At 37.4% G+C, this 21,327-nt stretch overlaps 1 protein-coding gene and 1 non-coding gene across 2 annotated transcripts; both read right to left on the bottom strand.

The window, feature by feature from the left end:
- Nucleotides 1-1,920: 1,920 nt before the first annotated feature.
- Nucleotides 1,921-20,440, bottom strand: LOC146137811 (cullin-5-like). The gene is made up of 16 exons (XM_083394782.1): nucleotides 20,349-20,440; nucleotides 19,963-20,076; nucleotides 19,511-19,687; nucleotides 18,305-18,446; nucleotides 17,628-17,773; nucleotides 16,960-17,122; nucleotides 15,879-16,009; nucleotides 14,796-14,968; nucleotides 14,233-14,365; nucleotides 13,431-13,565; nucleotides 7,970-8,081; nucleotides 7,143-7,315; nucleotides 6,344-6,505; nucleotides 5,622-5,740; nucleotides 4,393-4,516; nucleotides 1,921-3,616 (listed from the first exon to the last, which is right to left on the bottom strand). Exons 1-16 carry the CDS (start codon nucleotides 20,406-20,408, stop codon nucleotides 3,422-3,424), a joined length of 2,259 nt encoding a protein of 752 aa, XP_083250908.1. The 5' UTR covers nucleotides 20,409-20,440; the 3' UTR covers nucleotides 1,921-3,421.
- On the bottom strand, nucleotides 15,189-15,329 carry LOC146137812 (U4 spliceosomal RNA). Its single transcript, XR_014501548.1, has one exon. It is a non-coding gene; the product is annotated as a U4 spliceosomal RNA (small nuclear RNA).
- Nucleotides 20,441-21,327: the final 887 nt, after the last annotated feature.

Genomic DNA, 21,327 nt, shown 5'->3' with positions numbered 1-21,327 from the left:
ATTACAAGTGGTAAATATGATGTAAAAACTGCAGTGAATATATATTTAAAGTTTCGTATGAAAAACACTCGATACTTGTTATAACGAAAGCACTAAATCGCATTTTATAACTAAAACAATAAATCGCATGTTTAATGTTTTATTATCATTTTCAATTAAATTTTGTCCACATTAGGAAAACCCATATAACTTGGGACTTCAACCACGTTCTTCTATCAATGGCGGACAAAATATAATTGGCGCGGGTTAATCGACACTACCAAAAGTGCTTTCGTAAATTATTTATTTGACGTTAGTTATAATATGAAAATATCGCCACAAATAGTGCTGCCGAACACGGCCTAATACTGTTCATTGCCTCAATCTCCTTAGCTGAAATCGTTATATTATATCTGGCATCACTTGGCAGTTTAGGGTGCAGCACGCTACGTGCGCTGTTATAAATCCTTCTCGATATAATGTATTTAAACAATATTATCGGAAGCGAATTTTCGAACAGAACAACCCGACAAGATTTTTAATCGAAAACAATGACGCGTGAATACACAAACGATTGAAAAAATATTGCCGCGAAATATACAACTATAGGGTTCGCATGGCCACTTTGTGTGCAAAACTAGTTTTAAAACGTGCATATTGTGCTGGTCTTGCTAGCCGGCTCAACTCTCAAATGCATTTCAAAACTTACTTTAGACCAGTGGTTCTTAACCGGGGGGGCGCCAAGCAATTCTAAGGGGGGCGCGAGCTCGACTTCAATATTTTAACTTTTTGCAGTGATTTTAAACGTTTGGGTTAGGCATAATTCCTACATACAAACTCTGTTTTTTTGCCAACTTTAACGTTAAAACTGCAAAAAATTTTCGTGCTGCGCGCGAATCTTCTAATTCCTTTTTGGAAAATCCACGGTATCACCGCCCAATTAAATTAACTTATAGATAAACGATAAAAGCCATCGCCCTTTCGGACTATTTTTCATCAATATTTATATATGATAACAGGCTATAGTAACAGGGGAAGTCGAACTTTTTTTGCGCGAAACTATATTGTTTTTGCAATATTGCCGTTGTATTGTGTGTCGTTACATCTTTTGAAACACGATAACGCAATGTTTAATATTTGCGCTTGACATTTTTTGCGCTCGACATCATACAACTCTTACAACTGTGGAGTAAATGCCCTCGCAACACGTTCGTCAAAATCAGCTCGATAAAATCAATGTGTCGAGCTCGCGCAATTTGTTGTGTGCCCAATGCGAAACGCCTCTTCGGTTGCAGTTTAGCCAATTTGACCAAATAAAACTCAAATTTTTTGGCGCTTCGCGCGACCACCGACACCCTTCACTATTTCCTGTTTTCTTTGTGATATTTAATTGCAAAATGTCGAATTATTATCATAGGGGGGCGCAAGGCGTGAGAAAATTACCAAAGGGGGCGCGGCTGAAAAAAGGTTAAGAACCACTGCTTTAGACCATATTTAAGCAAAGTAAATAAATCTTATTTAGGCAATGTAAATAGAACAAGAGTTTTGTAGGTAAGCAAACAGTTCACTTATGTCCGGTTTGTTTGGCCTTTAGTTTTGTATTTTCCAGCAGCGATGAAAACAAAACTCCCTAAGCAATAGGCAAGCAGCAATCGTCAATTATTATTGCATCGTACAGGAAAATGTCATGCTCCCTCAGATGCGCAATTACTTTACGAAAAACAAAATGTGAACTCGCAAAAAACGAAAATAAGAAGTGCTGTTGTAATTTTGAAATGTGTCTAGCAGAGTATTTCGCTAAAACATTCCATTTGAGCATCATACGTAAAATGTTGTTGTTTTAGTGAAGCAAAGCTATTTTGTGCCGAGTGTATCACGTTTACGAAACAGTCATACGCCATGTAAAAAATGAAACGTCTACAAAAGTCATACGACATGTTAAATTGCTCGACATATCGACTTAACAAAACTGGCAATTGGATTACAATATGATTTCAGTAGGTTAAATTTTGAGGGCGAACTAAACGCAAATAAGGCCAGTGTCCAAAAACACGCCGACACATAACCGCGGGGTTAAACAAATGGCGTTGCTTGGGGCGTGCAAAACATGCAAAAATCTGGCAAGCCCACGAAACAACTTAGAGCGCAATAATCGTTCGACCAATTTTGTTAGAGTTTTTAGTCCCGGGAAAATGAGTTTCAGGCACGAAAAATGTGAACTTTGCGATAAAAAGGCAATCGGAGAACTCGTGACTTCGGGCATCAGGGCAACAATAAATAGAAAAAAAAAGGAAACAACAAAGCAAGGTATAAACTACATAATTTAAGGCGAGGTGAGGATTTTAAAATTGCAATAATCGCGACGACCACCTTTAAACAGCAATAACTTGCAATAAAGAACTTTATAACAGCCACAAACAGGTTTAGGTCTGAATCCCAGATTGGCCAAAGAGAGATTTTAAGTCTTATTTCTGACACAAGTGTGTCCGACACAGCATACTGCTAAACCGACAAATTTCAAGAAGCTTTCAAACTTTGGCAACTCAAAATACAACCAAGCGCAGAGCCATAAATTAAAGTCAGAAGCAATGCAATAGTGAAAAAGGCAACACGTCTACTCACTTTATGAAAGGTCAAATTGGACAAAAAATAGGTTTAACATTTTTTATTGTGATAACATAACACAGTTTGCTAGCATAGTGTTAAACCTTATAATAAATTTTAAACATTGTCTGAAATCGAGCATGCTAAACAATTTCGGGTAACAATTTTTGTTAAATTTTAATTTCTTTTGACTCGCAATTAACGACGACACTCGAATTGTGTGTGGACTTGATTCGCTTTTTTTTTTTATAAAGACTTAACATACTTCATGAAGTAAAACTGAACGAACTTTATAAAGGACTTCGAATGTATTGATGCGTTGAGAGTTTTTATAGTTAGGGGGCGAATTGCGTAAGGCAATGAATAGCTGCAAATTGCAACCGGTAGCAACTTATGGTAAGCACCGCGCGAAATGACAAACAAATGAGATCTGGTGATGGGAAACAAAATGTTTTTCACCGGTTGAAAGTACGTTTGGTCGAGTGAAACGAAGAAAATGGTTAAACCCTTGTTACAGCTAGAAAAAAATTGACGTGTTCGATGCTGGGCGAGATTTATGAATGAATAGCATATTCCTAAATATAAAAGTCGTCTCCGAAAGTAACTACTCGAACTAGACAAGGTTTTAAACTTTCAACTGTTTTGATACTGTACCGTTTCCGCAACACGGGCATTTCTAGTTTATTGCAATTTTCAGAGAAAGGTTTTGGAATTTCATTTTTAGCAATAAACTACCTCAAGGAAGACGAAAAGTAGATGCGCATTTTTACAATACACGGAAACCAGGTAACGGATGCAAAAGGGATTGAGAAAAAGGGCGATTGGACGGTGGGCAACCTCACGTGATGTAGACGAACGAGTTGATGTCCTCGTCATCTCGCTTCATGTACTTGTTGTCAATCAGCCACTCGATCTGCTGCTTGATGAGCTTCTTCTGCGGCAGGAACATGTTCTTGAGGATCTCGACCAGCTCGGTCTGCAGCTGCGCGTTCGTGATCTTCTTGCGCATCTTCAGGATCTTCACGATCGCCTCCTGGCGGACGACAAGCAAAAAACGCGGTTCCGCTAAGTGGCGCACCGACCGACCATAACCATAAACGCTTAAGACCTTTTCCCATTATAATTGGTTTTCCGTGTTTTTTTCGCCATTTTATTTATTAAAACGTTAAAAAAAACGCTTGCTGAGCATGCGTCATTGCCGAAAGGGTATTTAAATAATCGTTTAGCGCAAAGCAATGGTCGTAAAACAGCAGATAAAACATAGCAATTTTATTACTGGTTTTTATTTTTGTTTTGCAAGGAGCTTTGCTAAGATAATACAAAACTTTCTAAGCTTGGGTCTTTGTAACTTTCTAATGTTGGGTTCAATAGTACTTAAATAAATGTTTGCTAATCTAAAAAGCTTTGTTTAAAGTAACGCGCAAACAATATAAACAGTGCTATGATTGGCCGGAAATGACTAAGAATAGAAGGGAATACAGAAGGCTAAAAAATATGCAATGCCAAACCGCATTGCCGACCTAAAACCTCAATTTACAACGTAGAAATGTCCACAGAACCATTAACCAAAAAGGTCCACAGGGGTCAAGGAACCCGATAACTATTTGTGTTTGGTTGATTCTCTTGCTATGGGTTCCCATTTCTATCTTTGTTAACTATTTTAAAACATTAAAAAAAACTTTTAGAATTATCACAGATTGTCATAAAAAAAACGGCCCTCGTTATAAAACCAAAGGAAAAAGCAAGTATGGTTGACTCGTTCACAAACCACATCTAGGACCGAGACAAGTCACCGCCAAGTTCACAAACCTGCGTTCTCAGGATCCGCAGCTGGGTAATCCCCTCGTTGTCCTCTTCCCGGCTTTTGTCGGTTGAAAGCTGGAGTCGGCCGATCAGGTTCACCCGACCCCGCTTCTGAGGCTTGCCCCCTTTGCTGCAAAACGCAAGGCAAAGGCCTTTAGAAGCACTCATGATTTTGGAATAGAAAAGCAGTACAATATAATTGAAAGAAGGGCATTATAAAACAGGAAATAAATACACCAAGCGTGTGCGACAACAAGTCTACCATTTATAGGACCTAAGCAAATGAACAAGTTCTTAAGAAAGCCTTTTTATTGTGGAAACGTTAGCATTAGCGCAGTGGAAAAAAATAAGAAGAAAGGAGGTTTACGATTGCGGTATGGAACCGTTAAGAATACGGCGCAGTGTAAAAGTTTAGGGGAGAGACATTGCAAGTGATTTAACAGGTACTCTAGATATTATGGAACAACAGTCGGCACACATTGTAAGTAGCGGGCCAAAACCAAACTCAGCCAGGTTTCAGTGGGTTGTAATAATTTCCCTAAATCTTTTTTTAGTTATAGCGTGTTAGGTATTTTATTTTCCATTCTCTATTTCTCTATTCTTCACTCCATATTAGGAATTGTCCGATACTTGACACTCTAATCCAAAAGCGATAACCGATATTTAAACAAAAGGTATCGCGATCCGATCCGATACCAATGACGTCACACTATGCTCACACAAACAAAATATTTTAAATTAATATTTATAAAGTTATTAGGTCAACAAATTTAATTACCATCACTTGTTGACCTACTATTTAAAAAAATATACCTTTCAAGGTGGCAATTGCTGCATTGGGTGAAAAATAGTGGGTAAAATACCTATATTGGTTTAGTTTTGGATCGGCAGCAATTCCACCCTAGTATCGGACGAGTACCGAAACTACCACTTGACATGAGGTATCGGCTCCGATCTGATATTATCGTATATACGTAAATGTTAGTACTAACTAAATTCGAGGCAAATGATTGCAAATTCACACTACATTACACGCAAACGACCTGCATTACACCGTAATGACTCAGGGCGTGATTCTTGCATGATTAAGGCTTGCACGCCGAATATCTTGAGTAACCAGATGCCAAGGGATTGCTGCAGTTTGCAAATTGGTTGCGGCATAAGCCGTAGGTTGCCAACCCTTGGTATAAATAAATCTAAAAACAAGCATCGGCATCAATTTCCATTTCACTCACAACACAGCGAACTGGTGGTTGACTGAAATCGACGAGCTGTCGTTGAAATCCTTTAGTGACGTCACAGTGGGTTCGCATAGCAGCACTTGGCGCTTGAACTTGCTGTTCGACACAAGCGACTGAAAATGTATTTAAAATCAATAAAGCTGAGGTAGGAAAAGCAGCCGACTGGTAAAACACATTCTTCCCGATGATAATATGCCTATTTTGGATTAAGAATTGAAAAAATCGTGAACAAGTTTATATATATTGAGCGAAATCATCCTTTGATGAAACAGTTGAATATTAGTTTTCGAAACCACAATAATTCGCTGCTGAACCAGGTACGTATCGCAAAATGAGAAATCACTAACATGGCAGTGATAAAGACACATATTAACAAACGAGCAAAAATCCTATCATAGAGTCAAGCTGACATTCTTTTTCAACTTTTTTAACTTAAAATTTTATTTTTTTTTTTTAAATTCTTTTTCAACTTTTTTTTTTAGTTTCAGTCGAACCTAGTTTGCTGGAAATTATTATTGATGTAAAAACACGATTAAATTATTTACCAAAATAACTTACTTAGTTCAACAATTTCGGATAATTGTTGAAGTGCAAATTGACAAAAATCTGACCCAGAAGCTAAAAAATCTCCCAACCTACCCCAGTTTAAAAAAAAAAACTAACGTTTTTTTTATTAACCGTAAACCTAAAGCAGCCGAAAGCGCAGCAGTCCTCACCCAAAGCGTCTTCCGCAGCTCAGTATCCGGCAGCTGCGTTGCGAGTCGCAGGCTCTCGAAGGAGACCGCCTCCCTGGGCCGCGAGTTCCACACGTGCAGAACCGACATCTGGAAGGTGGTGATCTCGATTTCGAACTGACCTGCGTCGGTTTTGAACGTCATCTGTGAATAGGCAGCGATTTTTTGTATAGGAGCAACAAAGCAGTGGCCAGTTTGCGTATTAAGAAAAAAGAAGCAGTTTGCTAAAAAAATCGCCATTCTTATTGGCCACCAAAAAACGGTTTAAGTGTTTAGTTAATCACAGGACCAAAGAGCGGCTGGTTTAATAGGAATTAAATAGAGAATCTAGTTTAAAGTGACCAGTTTCAACAGCACCTTAAAAACAGGGTTGGCATAAACAGCACATAAAGGGGGAAAAGGCAATTTGTTTGATCACGTAAATGTGCTTGTTGGACCGCCTAATGTAACCGGGTTGCTTGTTCAAATAAATTAATCCATTTTTTGTGTTCTGAGCCATTTACGGCAATTAAAATGGTGCGACAAAAACTATTGAAACAAAAAAGTAAACGAAATCAGGTCACTGGCTAAAAAAAACGAGTTACAGAAACAGTGAAAATAAATAGCCACAATAAAGATTAAATTCAAATAGAAGGTTGTGTCAATCAGTAAAACCTCCAGATTTCATGAATCTAAATAACAATGCGAAGCGTGCCAAGCTAGTCAAAACTATAACCACTATAATGAGCTAATCAACCTTTGGCGGGGCGGGAGGCAGCAAAAACTCAACCGGCCAACTTACGATGCCGTTGGACATGAGGTGGTTCCACTGCAGCTTGCGTCCGGTGTGCTTGCTCCTGTAAAATTCCTCCACATCCGGGATGAGGTCCTCCAGGAGTGCGGGGAGGGAGACTGGGGTTCGCTCGGAGCGACGAGACCACGCGCCAGCGTTCAGGATCTTGATGTTGGCGATTTCTGAGAAAGGAAAAGGAAAAGGGAAAGCGGAATGGTTGGTGCTATAGACATGTCCCATACTGATATTTCATTTCAAAACCGATTCCCGTTATTTTCAGCAAAATGTTTCGCGATCCGATCCGATACTTGATATTTCATTCCGATACCGATATCCGGTATTTTAAGCAAAAATTATCGCGATCCGATACTTGATATTTCATACCCGTTATTAACGACTTTATTGCTTATTACTATGGTCAAATAAGCAAAATTGGTTTAACTGAAGTACAATTGTAAAATTATTGAAGGTATAAGGTCGAAATTTACTTTTGCGCTAAGAACCTATTTATTTTCTGTTTTTAATGTAACATTTTCTTGGAAATTTGCCTTTAAAGGTAGAAAACTCGATTAATTTGGTATCGGATCGGCACCGATACCAACCTACGATCGGACAATACCAACACTTGGCATCAGGGATAGGATCCGATCAGATATTATTGGGCCCTGGTTAGTGGTTAACGTTTTCACTAGTGCTCCTAGGACTTACGTCAATCATGCGAGTCATCGTTGAAAACAACCCTAAATGAAAGGGCTAAGCCAAGGCATATACCTAGCACCGCGTGTTTATTGAGGTCTGCTGTAAACCTACTGCGGCTAATTGAAATGGCGACTTACCGGCAACCTTGTCCTTCCTTGTCTCCTTAAACTGCTGGTTGAGGTCCTCGCTTACTTTGATGTCCTGGAACATTCTTGCCAGCTTGTTAACGTAGTCGGCCGGCATTCCCACCTTCGTTTAAACAAGTGATATGAATTTGATTTAGCATTCCTATAGGATGCTTTTGAGCAGGGGTTCCAAACCTTGAGTATAATCGAAACATCGTTTGAGCGAGTTTTATCAATGAAGCAGCACCAAATATCTCACTGAGAAGTGACAAACAAAATAACTTACATTTATTTTTTTCCGATTTTGGAATTTTTTTAGTGAAATACCGTTTTAACTTTTAATTGAGCTATAAAAGCAATGTAACTTAGCATTATATATCTGAAAACTTCCATCAGAATTATTTTGGGGGTACGAAAACCGCTCTGACCTTACAAAGGGGTACGAGCAGAAAAAGGTTAGGAATCCCTGGTTTAGAGGTCAATGGCCTAAATACAGTGGTGGGATTCAGCCGGTTCGCACCGGTTCTATAGGACTGGACTGTCTCACGAAAATTTTATGAGATCAGCGAACCGGTTAGCATTACTGGTTACTGTCAATGGATTTTTGAGATCCAAGTATAGCTTCACGTGTTTGTTTTATTTAAATGTGCAATGATATAGGTAATAGAAATAGGTGTACTTAATATAGCGTTAACCAGTCGGTTAACTGCCAAAAAACTAAACAAAATACAGTTTGCAAATTTTGAAAACAGCGTGCCAATATTTTGTATGCAGCGCTCAATAACTTACGTGTGCCTGCTTTTAGTCTTGCTACGCACAAGTATCCTAAAATTACCAACAAAATAAACTTAGGTGTGTTATTTCCTTACTGTAATGGTTGTGTTAATGCAGTATTTGTAAAAGATTTGACTGAAATTTACGAAAAGTTTGCTAAATGCAGTAAGGTTCCCAAAGATTCTGTTACGTCACAAGCGACTTGAAACAATGGCTTTTTGCCAGGGCAAGTTTTTTTTACATTTTTTGACATATTCGCTCAATGTATTTTGTCGGGAACGACAGAAATTTATGGCAGAAGCGAAAGCTGTGTTTTTTATTCGAATCGAATCGAAACTGTTTGCGCCCTTCAACGGGATGTTCGGCATCACGTTCGAACGAAAGCAGCCTGCGAATTATTTCCAGTCTTTGCAGAAGAGCTTTTATTCAATGGTCCCAGATTCATTGGAAAAACTGAAGACCAACCCAGCTTTTAACATCGTTATGTTGCTGGTCAGTGTGACTATGATTATCGCACTCTTCAAAGGCGGATGTGTTTTCGTGCAAAGGTAAATATATTTAAAGTTATCAAACGTTATACTGTATTTAGTTGAATGTTTTTGTTTCGGTAAAGAAGCCATTTTGAGTAAGCCGCGAGCTATTTTTAATGGTATTGTTTTATCATGTAGTTATAGGCCGCGTGAATGCTGTACATATATTGTATTGTACGGTATTTAAAGTTGGTGTGGCTAAGAATTGTTATATTGTCTTACCGTGGTTTAGGCCCGCGTTGTAAATGTGGCACTGTAAGGGCCCGTCAACTACATCTTTTCAACTTTAACTATATGTTAACGCAAATTTTTTCGGGATTTGCGCGTTTAATTTTGGTTTTATAGTAAGTTTTACATTATGGCATGGCAGTGTTTTCGGCATCAAGACGCCATGTAATATAATATTTCACCCGTTCTTGGTGTCCAAAACCAAAACGCTGTGTGGACTTCCTCCAAATACAATTTCTACCCACATTTATCTAGTTTATGCATTTGTTTTTTCAACATTGTAATAGTGCTATTGTATCGTGAGTAACATTTATCCAACTTTGACTACAAGATTAACCTAATGTATTCCTTTTATGTGTTTCTTTCGAACTTTTTACGTGATTGCGGCTGCCGCCAATCAGCTGTGGAGATAATATAGTGTTAATCTTTTATGCATTAATACGTCAAGGGTAAAAGTTTTGATCTGAATTTTTCTATTTCATATTTGCGCACGAGTTTGTTCAACGCAACAGGTGTTTCTAAGAACAATTGATTCATGACCTAACTTTGTGACGTCATTATAATGCCTCCATTTCAAAACAAATATCCTGGATCCGACTTGTCTTGCAGTTGTTTTACGTAGTGGGCCTTCAATAGTTTCAAAAAGAGTATTTCGGGACGCGACAAATAAATTTGCCGGCCACTGTAGGTCTACTAGGATGTAGGACTCTTTTAAACCTGTCGGCTACATTTCATATGAGGTAATACAAACACAAAGCAGAAACTTAGCAAAGTGAAAAGTGGTGAAAAACATGTGCTTTATCTGTCTTGAATACCTCTACAACTCACTTTTAATAGTCTTGTTTTAATGACAGAATTGACTGCGATTAAACTTTTTTTCTCGGAAATCGACAACTTTAAAAACGAGACAAACATTCATTTTAATTTTAAAGAAATATAACTCTTAGTAATGCGTTTTCTCCTTACGGTTCTGCGTAAGCCATTGCTATGGCTGAACTTTCGATGTAGGAATACCATTTTTAAGTTAACGGCTAGTGTATAAGTTTGTTAATTTGTGTCTGCAATATTTTTTTTCACAAAGATTTCAAGCAACCCAAACAACGATAAGTTGCTGACAATTTGCATTCCGGCAAAACATAAATTCGAAAATATAGGATTGAGAGGTAATTGCTGTGGGATTTTATATTGTTTGCTGCCTTGGGCTTGGTTGTACACCTTTTAACCCAACTTTGTGTATTTATAGGTCTATCAAATGTCGCTGCGAATTCCATTGCCAAACCTTCTCTGAAACTACCATTCGAACCGTTCCTGTTACCTGCTGGCATGGTTGTGTTTCTTCAAACAGGATTCCCGACCAAGGACCACGCGTGCATTTGATCATCACCACCAACATGTTCGAAATATTCTTTTCTCACTTGGAAAGGAATGTCTTGACCAAGGCTAATGCTCTTCTGAATGAACTAAAGCAGCGTAGGGCACAGGATATCTTAACCCCATCACCCGATAGTATCCAAAATATCCAGGCCGTATCTAAATCACCGCAGCAGGTCTTCATTAACTGCACGATTCAACCTATCAAATCTTCCGTAAAACGTCCAATTACCCAAACCTACTTAACCCAGACGGTCAACTCGATAAGGGCACATGTCTGCATCGCGACAAGCCAACCCGAAATCAAACCTTACAATATTCATACTAAATCTGTAAAATCCCTAAACGTCGCCAGCCAAACCTTGCAGTAAGTGGCAACGCCAATTCCAACACAGACCAGCAAAAAATGAATTCCCTCCGTTCAAATCCCGGAAAAAAATTCCCTCCGTTCAAATCCCGGAGACACAACAAGCAAAGATGCACTTCTTAAATTGATGACATAATGAAAGCTATTAATCAACTCCCAAAGAAAAAAAGCGTTCGCCAGTCTCCCACTAAATAAGACTGGGAGCGTTCCTACAAAGAGGAGTTGGCAGAGCAGGCGAAAGAGGACGCACAAAGACTGGCGAAGAAGGAAAGATCTAAAAAATCAACAAAAGATAGGTCTTCCATTCCGTCAAAACTTGGCGAAACAACCAAGACAAAAAAAACTTGCTGCTGCTGCTGGATCTCACTCCAAACTGCAAACACCAAACACAATCAAGACAGCGATGAAAGTCAGCACCTCTCAGTTGTCCGCTGAATCCAGCTTTCACAATGCACCCAGTGGTCCTCCTTCCACAGTTTGTCAACCAACTTTCTCGAAACTCTGTGCGCCGATCAATCACAAGGCTCAAATTGTGGTAAAGAACCAGCCAAGCAAGTTAGAACGACCGGTGTCCAAGCGTTGTGGATCGAATCATCAGATTAAACCGAAAGACTTGAGTGATGCGCTCAAAATGGTGCCCAAAATTAAGTCGTCTCAAGCTTCCGCTTCTCCCACTTTCCGTGTACAAAAACTTGATAGGAAAAAAAGAGGAAGATTCTATAGCAACCATGCAGAGAACCTTGACAAGGGAGAAGTTGTTCCAGATTCAAGATGATCCTGAGCATCGCTGCACCTCATCCTCGGTCGTCGGCAAGATGAGGAAGCCAACTAGGATGAGGAGGAGAATCTTGGAGGTTGATTTCCTAGATGAAATAAAGGAACTGGTGAAACCTTTCAACCTCGTTCCATGCATGTCCGGTGCTTCTCGGCTGATCGGAAAAATAAAGGTAAAACATTTTCATTCATTAGTGCTGATTCAATATTTGCATATCTCTATTTTTAATCTCTTTTTTGATTTACAGCCAGACGATGCCAGGTTTTTCGAACTGAAACCACAACTGCTGGATTTCGTTGACGAGTTTATCGACGACCTGCCACTGATTACAAACGAAGATATCCTCCAGTTGTGGGATCGAACCCCGCACCTATACAGAATGACTGACCAAGAGGAACAGGAGGTGGAAGCTTGGCTGCACGCTTGCAAGATCCCCAACCAATTGCAAGCCAATCCACTCTTTTTTTGAGTGATCTCGAGATATTTTTTGAAGACAATGTGATCGCACGCATCACAACCATTTGGCGCTGAAAAGACGCTGAAAAGACGCTTAAAAGTTCATTATTTTGCATTTCATGACTATTTTCAATAAATGTAATATATATTTTAAGTCGGTAGGTTGTCGTTCTGTTAATTGATAGAGAATAAGCGAGGAGACGAAAAACATGCGTTTGTAATTCCATTTAAATTAAAGTTTAGACTGCAGACTCCCGTGCTACCTTTAGTGTGTTGGATTTAAGTTTGTAAATATAGCACCTGTATCTACGTTTGCCCAAGAGCGTAAACTTTAAACTAGTTGCAACTGTGCCAAGAACTCCACAAAAAAGTCCCCCGAAGAAATAGCATGTTTAGACTGCAGTCATAAGACCTAAATAAGAACAACATCAATGTCGGAATAAAACACAGTTCAAAATAAGACCAAAATAGGACTAATACCTAATAGTCGTAGTACTGTCTATATTGGAATTTGTCCCTAAACTGGTTGAAATAATCCCTAAATAAAAAAATATATTAACGCCAGAATCAGGCCTATACAACACTTTACCTAACCCCAAACCCCACCCCTAGGCAGAGAGGGATTCAGCCGGTTCGCACCGGTTCTATAGAACCGTCTAGTGAAATTTGATGACATCAGCGAACCGGTTAGCATTACTGGTTACTGTCAATGGATTTTTGACATCCAAGTAGCTCACGTGCTTGTTTTTTTAAATGTGCAATGGTCAAGTTCGCACGTCAGTTGTTATGGGATCAGTGATGGGATTTTTGCCGTATATATAACAAATATTTAGTTTATTTGCTGAAAAGTATGACTTTTTGTAACAGAACCGGTTGAAAATATGACTTTTGTGATAAAACCGGCCTACAAAAAAATGAATTCCCACCACTTAAATACATACAAAAACAAGAATGTCGGGTTAATCTACTCACCTCCCGGAGTCCCTCCAACATGTTTTCTTCCTTCTCATTGTCGGCCGAAGTGCCAAGGATCAGCCTCCTGGTAAGGTGGGCTTTGTGGTAGCGCATGAATACGTCCTTGTTGCCCACGTACTTTAGCACTAGCAGCTGAACAACATGGAGGGCATAAGTGGGAAGTTGAAAGTGAGTTTCAGGTATTCTCTACTGACCAGTAAAAATAATGTATACCAATGGTCAACGCAATTTTCAGGGCTTTGGTTTGGTCGGATCTTGAACTGTGGTATGACAGAGTTGTCACACATTTTAAGAAAACAAATTATTTCAAAGATCTTTTTTAATAAAATTTGTAGGTTTATAAAAATTTGATCCCTCGCTGTGTTTTGAATATGATCCAAAAACAAAACAGTATAAATAACATGGCCAACACAATTACAAATCATTTAACAAATAATAATCTAAGCTGAACATAAAATAAATTATAAGACTAATTTCTGAAGATTCTGTGACAAAATTGGGGTTTCCTAACGACTTTTTAAAATGCAAATCTAAGCCATTACAAAAATTAAATAAAATTGTGGCTATGTATGATCTGATCAACGGCGCAATGATCGTCTCAGTAAATAACATGACCTTTACATAAAATTAGAAAAAAAGTTACAATGTAATTAAAGGTCTTCTTTGTTTTACAAAATATTAATCTTCTTAAAATATTGATTATTTGTTCTCACCAATTAGGTATAATGGATTTACTATACTACAAGACTACCATAAACAACCCCCTCACCCCTCCAAGTTTTTCCACAAAAACACTTACAACGTCTTTCAGTTTAGCGTCAATCTCGTCGGCTGACAGCTTCTTGCTCATTGGCGTTTTACGCAAAAGCATGTCGCAAAAGTTGGCCAACAACTCGGGACAACGCGACTCGGGAGGAAGCTTTACTGGATTCCTAGAGAGGAAGAATATTTCATCTTTAAACTATCGTTTACCATTTGTACAAAACCCTTCTAGATGGTATGGCATTGGTATAGCCAAAGTAGAGAAAATTACTTTTCTTTAAATTAACCAAAAAACTTGCTCGGGAATTTACTGATACATACTGCTTACTGTAAGATAAAAGGAACATATATAAACTTACAGGAATCAGAACATATTTAGGATATGTACTGTTTATGTTCGAATGTCAATATAGCAATTTTGCCAAATTAAAAACTATTTGATCAACCTTATAAATTTTTTTGCATTTTTTATGGAAAGATTTCGTATTGATGAACAAACCAAAAATAGCCTCAAAAGATTTAGGGGCAAAATTTTAACGGCTTTTCTTATGACTTCTAAAACAATCCCATCGAATCAAAGCAATTCACTAAAAATATTACTGTTTTCCTTTGGTTTGCAGCTCGAGGCTGAATATTGAATGATCGTTGACCACCTCCTCGAATGCCTTATCTCTGGCAGTGAGAAAGCGGGGATCGTCGTCAAACGAACTCTTCACAAGCACTGAAAAGCGTTGGAAAAGAGCCAGAAGCAGCTCGATGTACTTTTCCGAGTCCTGGTATAACAATAGTTGATTTCAGCGTTTAAAAGCAGACTTTTTTTGTTATAAAAAAGTAATTACGAAGAGATTTGTCACAGCTTAGGATAATGTGAAAATATTTATCTACACAAAAAAGAAATTCTTCCCAAAGGTTAGGTGCACGATAAAAAAAACTGTCAGTTATGTTCTCAAACTAAGAAATGTTTCGTCGACAAAAAGATTAAGTAAAGATAGAATTCCGTAGAATCCTTCAGAAATTGCCACAGCCGACGGTGTTTCACGTCGTCAGGGCGGGGTATTGGGTATAGTTTTCAACTAGCAATAATCACGCCTCGGATAAACCTCATTGGCTATGATATCGCCTCTGCGCAAAGCTGAAGAATGAACTACAAAATATTTTATTTGTACATCTGAAGATTTTTTTTCGTTTGTGGGTCTTGCGAACATATACAAACCTATGATTAGTCATCCATAGCGTGTTCGCTATTTTCAGCGGCACGCTTTAGCATGCCAGACAGAGACGCGGCGCCTCCTTATTTGCCGTTTAATCTTTTTGAAAGTTCTGTATTTTTAAAGTTATGCGTTCCTTTTTTAAGTTACTTGAAATTTAGATCGATGCGTCAATATTTCGCCATATATAAACTGGAAAACTGGTTTTGAATATTATAAAATCAGGCAATACATGTTTTAACATTGATTATGTCAACGTAATTCTGTCATATGTAATCAACACATCATTAAAAGTTTTACATTTCGTTTACATTTTATCTCGGCTTGACTTAGGTAGCAGCTAAAAAATCCTAACAAATACAGTTTTCTGCATTCTGCGTGTTTTACTTTGCAAATGGATCACAAAATTAAGACAGAAAAAATTGAGCTGAGTGAACACAGAAAAACACAGATCGACAGTAAGCCTGTCACCTACCGTGGTGATAATGTCTCTGCATTCCTTCATGTCACTGAGGCCCTGCTGTATGATGTACTGCTGCAAGTATTCAAGCATGGGCTGGACCCCATCGGGAACTCGATTGAGCAGACTGAACATCAGGTTGAGTTCTACAAAACAAGAGAACTAAGGTACATACAGAAGACAGATAACAGAAAAGCTAAAAATAGGATTCAGTGGTTCTTTGTTAGAAATGAAATATCTGTTTAGTGATGGAAATCACGGCTTGTGTTAGATGTGGAACATAAGTAATTCAGTGTTTGTGTTAGAGTCCAGCATTTGATTTGGCCTATTTTTTTGTAAGTATATACCGCACCGATTATAACGTTCAAAAGAGGTGGGTATAGTAGCAAAACAGATTACAATTTTTGCTTCCAGCAAGATAGTTTTATAAATGAATACTCTCTGGTGTTAGATCAGTGTTTCCCAAACAACTCCCTTTAAGTGTTTTGATAACTTGCACATATAGTGTATGACACATAAACCAGTTACCAGAGTAAATAAAAACACATTTCAACATTGGCAAAATTCAAATTAGGAAAACATCTTGACGGATTGTATCAAAGTTTGGCTAAAATGTACGGATATAAGCAAGCATGTACAACTAGCTAAATTTACGGTTTGGGCGTCCATTCAGTTTTATTAGACATTGTTTGACAGAAGTTAAGCTTGATTCATTGATGGAGAAGTGTTATGGTGACCTCATAAACACGATGGTTTACTGCAGCGAAAGACACATAAACACGAATGTTCGACTGGTGGTTGCTTTTGCTCCTGCTATACTACTCAACTTTTAGTTCGTATTGCTTATTTCTTAAAAAAAATTTTCTTGATTAAATAATACACAGCAATCCCTTGCACCCCCAAGGTTGGGACCATCTGTGTTAGATTGACACCCAACAAATACAAATCTAAAAGCGAAAAAGGTATGTTGACTGGAAGGATCTAGTGAAAGTTTTTTCATTGATTTCTAGTCGCAAAAAATAACTTGAATCCTAATCTGTTGCAAGTGTTTAGCCTTAATCACACACATACATAAAAATACTTTTTTTTTATTTACCTTTGGTTTGATTCTCTCTTATCATGACAGGACAATCGGCCAGTACAACGTCAGTAAACTGAGAAACAAGGACTTTTACGCAGTGCTCGTCTAGCAGCGGTATAGAGGACGACTCCAGGTATCTAGTAGCCCGTTGTGTTTCCTCCAAAAGCTTCTGATGAGCCTGCAAAAAGTTAATAACATTGTTAATAACACTAATAACACTAAAGCGCAAGTATATTGAAACCACAGCACCAGCCTTGCCGGATTCCACAGTCGCTAGTCAGCAAGCGTCAGAAGCCAAACAAATGCAGACAACACTTCTGGATTGCTCGGGGGTACAGGTTGTGATAAAGGTTATAAATAAAACCACGACCGACAATATACGGTTACAGAATGAAAAAGTTCGCTTTTAAAACAATGCGTTTCATTAAATAACAATGCCCATCTTTTTAAAAACAATGGCCCCCTTTTTTTTTTACAAAATAATGCCTTTCTTTCGGAAAAAAAACAATGCTTTTCTGTCTTTCTTGACAAAAAAGCTAGTCGCCAAAGCAGTGGTTCTCAAACTTTTTAAATCTTGCACCAGTCAAAAAAGGATTAAATTTTGCCATTTCAAATAAGGCATCAGCCCTGTAAGGCTTTACAAGTAATGTTAGGAATTTATTTTGATTTTTTGATTAACTTACATAAGTCATGTAGTCTTTCACGCCGTGATCCATGAGGTAGTTTTCCGCCTCTGCTTTGTAGTGCTCTTCGGTTGCTGCGATGTAAGACGCTTCAAAGTGTGTGTGGTAAATCTGCAGGGGTTCCTTCAGGTTGGAGCACAGGTTTACTGAAAAGTTAAATCGAGGTTCTTAGCCAAATTATTTCAAGCAAAATTTTAATGTTTTTTTAGTTGGTGTAAAATGTTGAAACTTTTATACTTACCACTTACACGCTAGAGCTTGAGTTGATTGCATGGCCCTGCTGCTTAGGTATTTTACGGTAGGTGGTAAGTCAGCATTTGGATAGTGAATTTTTTACTTGCCTAAACTTTAGTTGGCATTCATATTTTGCAGTGGTATGTGCTTACATGTTGTGTTATGCTTAACTTAATTGTGTCCTAACATTGTTTTTACTTTTCAACGCTGTTTAGTATGTTTTGTAATTAATATTATTATTTCTTTTAATGAATGTACTTTAGGGTTATGAATCTACTTGACTCACATGAACAATAATATATTTTTGTGCACTGACTAAGACATATAATATTTATATAATATTTATTTTAAATTCACAGAACATCAAATTTTAGTAAAACAAAATTCCATAATGTAAGAAAGTAAAATTAAAAAATCTTATCTATTGAATCAATGCTACATACCAAACGACTGCCTGACACCGATGACAAGTTGGGCATCCACAGCCGCTCCACCTCGTTCCTGTTTAATAAGGATCATTGTCCTCTCTTTAAGTTGCTCGGAGATGTCACGAAAGATGTTTGTGTTCCAAGAATCCAGCATTAGCTGCAAAAGGGTAATTAAAAGAAAATGTAATTGAAAGGCTCAAAATTTCATTTGATTTATGCCTATTTTAAATGTACAAATTCTCAAATACAAGGGTTCGCAACTTTCATATGGCCGGCTGAAACAATTTTTGTTTGCTAGGACCAGGCTCTGCATATTGTTTTTCTAGATAAGGTCGTAAGTAGAAGTCATAAAACAAGAAGACTTTAGAAACCTGCAGTAATTTGTCCAACCTGCGGTCAATTATAGAACTGAAATAGAGTCCAAACTAAATACATTCAACAAAAAGGCTTCTATCCAATTAAACTCCTTTTTTATAAAAAAAATTTTCAATAATTTGACTTATATTACGTAAAGATTTCAACAAGGCCTTTATAGATCCACAAAAAGTAGTCTAGGTATTCTAAACTGGTCCATGGGCCGCACTCTATGAACCCTTTGTTTTAGTAGTATTAGTATGTTTTTGCTTTTGGAACTTTCTGGCTATTTTCAAGATCACTTTGGTTTATCATTCGAAGTTTATCATAAGTGCAGCTATAAAATAATAATTTAGTTATTTATAATAATGTTTAAATAAACAGCTTGGCTTGTCATTGTAATGTTTGAAACTGCTACTTATTTGGTGAGTATTTAGTCTGAAATGTTTTTACTAATAAAAGTCAAGATTACAACAAAAGAGTAGAAAAATATTAACATGAAAATGCTACACAGAAAAAGGTATTAAAAAGATTTGTGCAATGCGCTTGACAAAAGTAACATGCTAAAGATAAAGTAACAACCAAAAGATAATAATGAAATCAGTGCACAAAAATGTTCCATAAGGAAAACTTTTTTCATGCAGGCTGATAATAGAGAATTTTTATGTTGTCAATTACAACAAACACTCAAATCAATTCAGACTCTAATAAAACACAATATTAGATTTTTTTTTCGGCATGTAATTTTAAGGGTCAATGGCTTGAAGTACAGTGTGTGTTGGTCTTGATATTAATAAAATATATATTTATCTTTTAATAGTTAATTTTTTTACAACATCTAACCTCCATTAAAGTGCTTGTTCATACCTTTCTAACAATACTTGGTTGATCAGCCTTTGTTTTCTTGTTGGCGTCATTCACACTGAGCGACTTCTCCAATTGGGAAAAGGGTTCTGGAAGGTAAACGCACTGTGCGAAGAACTTATTCCACTCCACAATGTAGGCTCGCAGCAGTGCGTTTCCCTCCTGGTGAGCACTTATTCTCTAAAAAATACATGTTTTTGTAAACATTTTACAGAACAGGAATGTGACAATGTTAACGACAATGTTTCTCACCTCATGTATATTAATCAAAAATTAAAAAAAACAAGTTTTGACTTGTGGGGTAAAAAACTTAACTTTAATACCATAGTTAGTATAGTAAACATTTATATTTTTTAATATATTTTGGAGGTAACCAATCTTTTTTTTAACTTTTGAAAAAGCATATAAATATGTTTATACTGCACTGCAACATGCAGTTAACATATACAGCATACCTGCTGTGCATCTTTAATAAAGTTTGAAATGTTGTTTTTTAGGGCGGAGTGGACCTTCTCAGGCCCACCTTTATCATCCCACAAGCAAACCGAGTGGACATTCCAAAACAAATCCTGGCAACAAAATCAAACTTTGCAAGTCAATGCTTAAACAAAGTAAAACATAAAAACAAGTAACAAGCAGGGAAGACACTTAACAATTGAAAGACAATTTGTTGCATTAATTTCTTTAAACCATCATTTTTATTGCTTTAAATTTATGTTATATTTAGCTTACAATAATGTTTGTTGTTTGTCAACAATCTGTGAAAATAATAGTAAATTCACTACAACATATAGATACGATTTCTACTGTTAACAGTATTTCATCAATGGTACAACCACACCTGCCATTCTTGTCGTGTCACAGGCTCCTGGCTAAGTAGCTTCAGAATCACTGGCTGCATTGTCGGCCATTTGGCATCAAATGTTTGCTGCTGGCCCTATTCAGTAGAAAAATAGTAAAAATGTTGGAACTGCAGTTTATCTATTGTTGAGTGGTAATGAGAATTAACACAAATTTGATTTTTTATTCCAAAATTGATATTTATTATTATCTGGAGTAAGTGGTGAAGCGTAGAGAGGTTGGTAGGGAGCTATAAGCAGGCTGCTGACTCTGTAGACGAGAACCGACGGCTGCCTAAGTCTCTTACAAATTCTTAATCCGACTCCAAAGGAGCAGGCTGCTAGAATAACTGTCCTTAACTTCTTGTACTCTAGGCAAAGACAATCCACTCAGTAGATAGTTGCTCTTTGAGTATATTCACAAATCTCAAAAACACAACAATAAACAGAGCGGTGATTCAAGCCGCTATTAGTAAGACGTTTTCAGTACGACGAGTATAGTAGAATGAATTGTGAAACACGGAAAAGGCAATTCGCTAGGCGCGGCGGTCACACATCAGTGAACAATGGTCACGTGTATAGTGACATAAAATTAGGCTAAATGCTACAGTGGATAACTTTTGTAAATCTTGACAAGATTATTTACTGCTAGGACCAACTAACGAGGTATTAAATCAAAATAATAGCTATTTTAAGTCTGAGGTGGCCGCTTATTTATTTTAAATAACATATGAGTATTTTCGAGGAGATAATGGGGGTGCAGCAACAAGTTTAAGGTGTGCAGTTGTGTATTCAATGTTTTGTATACACACCTAAGCTTCCAATTAACAATAGAACCTAACTTTTTTCTAAAGTTCAGTTGCATAATTGACTATACATACAAATACCGGTATAAGTAAAAAAATGAAACAGCCAGTATGACATTTTGGTAGTTACACAAAAAAACAGACATTAGATTCTGCGATTAAAGTATTGGCCATT

This window comes from Ascidiella aspersa, chromosome 7 (genome assembly GCF_963924565.1).
Source record: "Ascidiella aspersa chromosome 7, kaAscAspe10.2, whole genome shotgun sequence".
NCBI lineage: Eukaryota > Metazoa > Chordata > Ascidiacea > Phlebobranchia > Ascidiidae > Ascidiella > Ascidiella aspersa.
Note: the sequence above shows the minus strand (reverse complement) of the source record. Positions and strands in the feature narration are given on the sequence as shown.